Source organism: Vigna angularis, chromosome 11 (genome assembly GCF_016808095.1).
Source record: "Vigna angularis cultivar LongXiaoDou No.4 chromosome 11, ASM1680809v1, whole genome shotgun sequence".
NCBI lineage: Eukaryota > Viridiplantae > Streptophyta > Magnoliopsida > Fabales > Fabaceae > Vigna > Vigna angularis.
Window position 1 is genome coordinate 440,100 of NC_068980.1, and position 8,114 is coordinate 448,213.

An 8,114-nucleotide genomic window follows, 5' to 3' on the forward strand; every position below is an offset into this window, starting at 1 on the left:
TGTTTTCAATGGTTAAATTTTTTTAATATTTTCAGGAATATCCAATGGAGCAAACTAATAAACACTGTTTTTTTTTTTAAAATAACTTATTGTGAGATTGTGAGAAGAAGTTCAATAAGGCAAAAATGGTGTTTGTGTGTGTGTGTGACAAAGCGATAACTTATTGTTTTAGTGATAATCTTTTAGTATACAATACATGCATGCATATATATATATATATATATATATATATATATATATATATATATATATATATATATATATATTGAAGTATATTTTCTTCAAAAATTATCGTATTTTTTTATGACCCAATTAAAAAACTAGTATATACATATTGTTAAATCTAAATGAAAAAAAAAAACCCGCAAAAGAAGATCTACCCGTGCGTTTGGTAGTAGTTTGTACTAAAAAGTATAGTATCATTATTCCTCTCATGATAGTTTCTTTTTCACTCTAAACTGAATTCAAATATTTAATTTCAAAAGTTATATTTAAAGTAGTTTGATAATTGATAGATTTATATTGATAATAGAACTAAAATTCAATTAACATTTTAATAATATAGTATTATGCTTTTAATGATTTATTTAAAAACGAAATATATAGTAAAACTTAGTTTAATTCTATGATTTATTGACACGATTTGATCTTATGTATCATCAATCCATGGTCCAAAAAAGCATTATTAAAATTTCACACTTATAAATGGCAAGATAATTAAGAGGTTTAATGAGTACCGAGAATTTGAAACCGTGACCTTCTTCAAGGATGCATAACAAGCTTTTGAAGAGAATTAGAAAGAAGCGAAACGAGCACAAGAACCAAAATTCTTGAATTATCTATGTAGAACAGGTAATTACATTAATGAGGAAATATATCTATAATAAAGGACGCTCGACGGTTGCCACAGAATTTTGGACAATGTAGAAACCTGTGAAGGGAAAAAAATGGAACTACACCTCATCTGTTAGGAAATGAAAAGAAAAAAACAATTTCCACATCAATCAGTTTTGACCAAGTAGGAAATGTGAATGGTTTAACATCTACAATTACATTAGCAAAACTTAATCTGTCAGAACTGGCATGCTATTCCTTGTACTATCACTATTAGGCATAGTTGGAAGATGATGTCGGACAAACTTGTCCGTATGCTGAATGAATATCACTCGGGATTTTATCCTTTTATTAGGTAAGCTAATTCAATGCATGGCATCGGCGCTGAAACTCTCATCAACGGGCAAATTTAGATCAGGAAGCACGAATGTAGATTCTTGGTTACCATTCTCTTGTGCTTTGGGAGAAGCATTTGCTGCACAAACAGGTGAAACGTCATGTGTGGCAGTGTTTCGGGAGACTGAATTAGATGAATGACACTCTGACGTTGCAAACTGAGACGGGTCACTGACAGCTTTCCCACACACCTCAGAGGCCGCAGCAGCAGCACTAGAGTTTTGCCGTGACACAAAATCAAGCTGTTAAAAAAAGATCAACACTTTAGATTCTAATGCACCATATCTCTCAGATACGTTTATTCGTCATTCAACAGACTTCAGTTACAGAAAGCAACAGTCGTTCAAAGCTTATTATGTTAGGAGTGAACTAAGAATTAGCAATAAGGTTTTAGAAAGGAGTTTTACCTTCATTCTCTTTAAGCTTTCATTTGTGGTTCTATGTTTCTCAACAGTGAGACGCAAGGACGCCAGTTCCTGTTCCCAAATCCACACAATGTTGGTGAACAAACCATAACCAATTATATCTCCAAAGGTAAGGAATAAAACTCATGTGAAGCGAAATTAAACTATTTATGAAAATAAAGGCAAAATCTTACTTTTTTCAAACTTCTTCTTTCCTTCAACAACAAATCCTCCTCATCTTTTAGTTCAGCTAAGGTCTGCAGACACGACAAGCATTAGGTTTAAGCAGGGAGCTGAAACCAGAAAGGAAGACACACAAACGGAGAAGAAAAAAAGTAAAACATGGGGTCATGGCGCTACTCCAATTGTGTTAGCTGTAAGAACTGGTTAAGATTATAACTATACCACGAGCTAAAAAACAAAAGATATAAAATCACTAAATATAAATATTTTTTTAAGACATCTTAAACGGCAACAACCCATTGAGTCACGGTCTTTAATAAAGGAGGGCTGAAAAAACAGACAAAATTGAATTGTAAGTTAGAACCACAAGAACTTATGCGATGTACTGACCATCTAGTCCTCAGTTGTTGGATCAATCAAACTTTGCTTTAGTGTGTTTCCAATACTCCATGAGAACATGTAAACTAATTTGTCCTTCTATTCAATTAACAACAATTCACCAACTGCTAAGGTCGTACAAGTTTAAGCACCGTTTATGACCTCAACTCATTGGTCCTCTCTCTCTTTAGTTTCTTAGGTCATATGAGAAAGACAAATTATAAACATGCTCCATCCAAAAGTGGAGGGTGGAGGGAAGGGAAAAACAGGGTGTGGGGAAAAAGGATGAAGAGAGAAAGCAATAGATATGATACAAGATATAGTAGAAATGTAGAGAGAGATTGGGAATGACCAGTACGAAAGTCAAAAGAATGGTTGTAAGGACACAATGAGAACACATTGTCATAGGAAAATCCGCTGCATAGATGCTGTCTACACAAGTTGGTGGTCTAGACCAAACAATAATAGACAAGTTGGGTAGTCTAGGTCTATATGATTATGTACCATAAAGTATAGTGTTGATGATTTGGTCAGCCCAACTTTCTCAAACATGGTCTAAAAAGTATTTATCTCGACATAGATAGGCAACCATCCAGCGCCTCTTCTATCTAGCCTTGATTCATATTCTTACGATTCTTAAGTAGCATACAGATATATATATTCTTTCTTATCTCTTAAAATATCCCGATACACGCGCATCACGGTTCCTATAATTAAGTGTTCCTGAAAAGTTAAATTTATGAAACAGTCCAATTACTAGAATATTCGAGAATATGGACATGGAGTAAAAGGCTCATATTTACCTTTTTTCTTCTTGACTTTCTGGTAGTGGCTGTTTCACTGGGATTAGAAACCTGCAAAATACAAAATGTAGTAGAATTCAGGATCCAGAAAAATATGGATTTATAGAGCAAATTATTAAATTATTGGGATTGTTTTATTCCTTAAACCACAATCAGTGTAATTAGCTTTTACGCTATTTATTATTTTTTATGACATGAGAAGGAATACCCATTCACATAGACAATTTTTCGGGAACCGATACTTTTAACGTGAGTAATAATAATGTGAAGCGAGAAAGAAAACCTGAAAAAATAAAAAATGCATCTCAGAAGTATGACTCTGGGGCACTCAAGGTAGCATTAATTGAAGTGTACCATATATTCTAATATGAAAACTTCCTATTTATACGTTACGGTCATAGTGCAGTGGCTCCGTACCATCACAGCGATACAGAAAGAACGACGTTGTTTTGGGATGGATGAAGAAGAGAGCTGGCTAGGATGGTGGTGAGAAACAAATCGCTCTCTTAAGAACCTGTCCATCCAAAAACGAACGGTTCCATGCCAAATAATTTAACCGTGTTTGAAAACGAAGGCAGAGATTGGTCTAGCTAGGCATTGAACCAACCCACCGATTTGGTAACCATGTGGTCCCCGTCGATTTTCGTATGGGAGCTACCAAAATAGCTATAATCGTTTGTGGCATTTAACGCACCAGAATGCCACCAGCCCCTTTTATTTACTCTTTTTACTTTCCAAGTATTTATTTATTTATTTTGGACCCCAAATAAAAAACAACACGAGATAGATACTCACACTGCTTAGTGCTTACCCCATTTCATTTATATTTGTTAAAAAATTGTAAAAAAAAAAAACATTTTCCAATATAAAATAACTCTTCCCAGTCAAAAACTCTCATTCCTCTTTCTTCTTTACCTTTTCTTTCTCTGAAAAACAATGGCATTCCTACTTTTGACTTTTGCCTTTTGCCATTCACTATCTTATTATTTGACATCAACACAGAGGCTCGCCTTGTGTTCAAACTTTGACGATGATGTCGTAACTGACATTTGTCATCCTTTATTTAATTCGCATGTGAAACGACGACGCACACCAATGGAGTGGGATTAGTTAAAAATAATTACTAGTATTAATTAATTACTAGTATTATTAAAGCACGAAAGCGAAAGAGAAGAGAGAGAGAGTGTGTGCGGGTGCAGGAAAAGCATGAATGGAGCGACGACACAAATACAAGTTTCCCACCCAACCCAACCCTACCCTTTCGTAGCATCGTAATTATAAACACCAGAAAAAAATCGCACAACCAGTCAACCACTACCAAACATTATGCAGTGACAACCACCGCAACAGATGAAGAAGACGAAGAACAACAAGAATAAGCAATTTCCCACGAAAACACGCCACCCGAAAAAACATGCTATTCCCACAATATTACGCAAATACCGATACCAATAAAATAACATAAGATCAGTTGCAACTTCCATCTTATACGGGCGAAACACGCTGGAGATACGAAATTCGGTTCTGAAGGAAGGGCGTTTCCGTCATTTAAAAGGGAAAAGTGTGGAGGAAGAAAGAAGAGTCATCGAAGAAAAGCCATGCGTTGAATCAAAGTAGTAACTACTCCAAGTCCAACGAACTTTCTCGCAAGGAAAAAGGAAAATCAAAATAACAGATGTACAATTCTAAATCTGGCGTAGATCAAATCCCGCCAATGGCATTTTCGTCCATTCGAGATTCCAAGAAAAACTGCCACACCAGCATGCATACACACACACACATAGCTACAGTTGCAGAGAGCCTCGCAAAAAGAAAAACAGTTTGGCGCTGGCTGTTTAACTGACACGTGAGGGCCACGAGCGTGACGGAGAAGTGAAACACAAGATAGAAAGAGAAGGAGAAGAGAATGAACCTTAGATCTTGAGGTTTGAGGTAGACTGGTTGGGCGGCTGGACTCCTCGTAGCCGTCCAGGTTGCCGCCGCTTGCTGACGTGGCGCCGCTCCAGGAGAGCGGCGTGGTGGGGCTGGCTCTGGTGGAGTCCTGTTTTTTGTGAGACGCGGCGGCGGCGTGTCTGCGGACGGATCTCGAGCGGCGCTGACGCACTGTCCAGTGGAGGTGAAGAGAGAGCGGCGGCGGCGGAAGAGGAGGAGGAGTGTGGTGGAGGCGGAGGAGAAGGTTGACGACGAGGGAATCGTCGGCGACGGCGAGGTTGACCCAGTCGTCGTCGTGGCACATCTGGTGAGGTGGATTGGAAGAAAGAAGTGGGTGTGGTTGGAATGTTAAATAGGCAATAGCAAGGAAAGAAAGAGAGAAAGAAAGAGGCTTCTGCTATGCTGCATATCACCACTCCTCAGAAATATTAATATAATCAGAAATGGAAAAAATTGAAGAAAGGGAAAGGCTTTCGTTGTGATTGCAATTGAAAATTGTAATAGAAGATGTTGCTGTGTGGATCATTCCTTGGGGTCCCACCTCGGTTTCACGTGTCAAACAAACCTCAAGTGTTCTTTTTTATCTTCTCTACTCTTTTATTCCCATTTTTGGTGGGCTAGACTAAACCAATTTTCTGATTTCAAACAAAATATAAAAGCATGGATGGATTCTTCAACCAGCATATCCATGGACCCCATTTCGTTTTCTTATTCCTTCACCAATACCTTCATCAAAACCTATTCTATAAATCTCACTGTAACTTCATTTCCACTTTCATTCAAAATCATTTACTTTATCATCACACTTTCTAAAATTTTCTCATCAAATTTTCTCTCATTATTATTACCATTTAAAGTTCCCCTGAACTGCAGATGATTCTGAATTTTTCTTTTCTTGTGTTCAATGGATAATTAAATATTTCAATGGTTAATAAACTTGATTTGCAACATAAAATTTAATTTAGAGTGTTACCACAAACCTGCCAAAACTGCAACTAAACCGATTACACATTATAATAAAAACAAATAAACACATATTATAGCCCAGTATTATACTAGTTAATCGGTTTTAATTTTGATAAAATTATTTTTGCAAAGCTGATATTGAAGAAAAATGTCTTAACAAATAAACTATGTTTACAAACAATATCTTAAAATTGGTTTTAAAAATCTTATGTTTTAATTGATGAATTATACTCACTTTGAAAATATTAATGAGAATATTGTCTTGTTTTTAATGATGATTAAATAGTATAGTGGGAGGCATTGATTATTATATAACAAAGTCTTCAAGACTTATTTCTTTTGAAATTCGAAGTTCTATTGGAATTTTATTTTTAAAAAGTGTATAGAATGATTCAAGAAAATATATATATTTAAATTGTTCCTTTCTTTACCCATAACTAATATGAAACTATTTTGCATACTGAAATATATACATATATCTATCTTTTGTAAAAATATTTTATATAACTCTTGTTTATTTTTATTTTTATTCTATTAGCACAATATATATCTTATAAATGTAATACTTTTTCCTTTTGTTTTTTCTCTTTCTGTATATAGACGAGAGTATTCATAAAAAAAGTATTAATAAAATATCAATAGGTTTCTTCTATCAAAACCGTGATTTTAAATCTTAAAACACAAAATTTATTGATAAAAACAGTGTGTGATTATAAACCCAATGAGTGAGATATTTAAAAAAAAAAAAACAAATTAGATGCAATGTGTATATTTTAATATAATTAAATATGCCTCCAAACATCAAAGAGGAGGATTTAACTAAATAATTGATATACCAATATACTAAACAAAATATATTCACATTTATATCTAACTATATATTGATCAAAACTGTCTTCAAAGATGATCTTTGTGTTGAGTGCATACTTTTTTTCTTCAAAACTCATTAAAAAAGTTAACGGAAAAAACATAACATTATAGTGTTTTATTAGTCCAATGATGCGATTAGTATATTAATGTTATTATTATAAATATTTTACTATATATTGAATAAAACTGTCTTTAAAATCAAGTATATAGTTTAGAATGTAATCGTGTTTTTGATGATATATTACATCTAATTAAAAAAGTGATTACATCTAAAAAGTGTTGGTCCTTTGGAATGTTTCCCTCCCCAAGATAAGAATCTGAATGCAAATTTAATTTGAAAACCTATTTTTCTCTGTTTTATAATATATATATATACATACATATATATATATATACATACATATATATATATATATATATGCTTGCTCTTTTTTCTTGCCACTTTTTATCTTATTATTAAAACTATGTTTGAAATTATATAATAACTTGTGTAATTTATTTTGTATATATAATAACAAAATTATATTAGTCATTTTTTAAATTATGAAGGTAGAAGAAGAAGAAAATATGGGGGTGGAGAAAGAAATAACCCAAACCATGGATAGATAGCCCAAATGAAACCCAGTACAGTCCCAACCCAACCCACAATTTATAGACCCATCAAACTCTGCGAATTCATTTAGTGTTCAATGTTGTTAAATATTTTATTAAATACTACACTTCTCAAATACTTTATTTTTAATACATAAATTTTTTTATTTAATTTATTTTCTCAACCAGTATTATTCATTAACATTTTGTTTTATTACTTTTGATTCTGTAAATCTAAATTTTGTTCTCTCTTTCTATTTATTCTATTGTTTCAAAACTTCATGATAACATGGTATTTTTTTTTAAGTATATTTTTATAAAACGAGAGAAAATTTTCACAGTACATAATAACAAGCAAGAGAGATCAGAAGTGCATGAAAAATTTAAATAAATTTATGATAGAAAAATGTTAATGATTGTTTAGTCTGTCATAAACTTAAACACGAGAATATAATATCAGATCAAAACTCAAATAAAACATTGTATATGTTATTAATAGTTGTTTAATATCTAAAATATGTCTTAAATATATGGATAAGCCATTTTTAGTTATTTTGCCTATGTTTTCCCGTTTTGATGGGATGGGTTTTTGATGATAAAGGTTCACGTGACGTATGTGACGTTACTGCAACATGCATTTTCCTCCGAAAAGTAATTATACATAATGCATTACATGACTATAATTATGGCCAACTTTCTATTATATTGTTGTTTAGTTTAACTGTATTTCTTTGTTGTTTTCCCCCTTTCCTTCGGC

General features: G+C 33.2%; 1 protein-coding gene across 1 annotated transcript; it reads right to left on the reverse strand.

Annotated features, from left to right (window-relative positions):
* Nucleotides 1–811: 811 nt before the first annotated feature.
* LOC108333227 (uncharacterized) lies at nucleotides 812–5,424 on the reverse strand. Its single transcript, XM_017568615.2, has 5 exons — nucleotides 4,911–5,424; nucleotides 2,999–3,049; nucleotides 1,829–1,891; nucleotides 1,638–1,706; nucleotides 812–1,472 (listed from the first exon to the last, which is right to left on the reverse strand). The coding sequence occupies exons 1-5, from the start codon at nucleotides 5,232–5,234 to the stop codon at nucleotides 1,200–1,202; spliced, it is 780 nt and encodes a 259-aa protein (XP_017424104.1). The 5' UTR covers nucleotides 5,235–5,424; the 3' UTR covers nucleotides 812–1,199.
* Nucleotides 5,425–8,114: the final 2,690 nt, after the last annotated feature.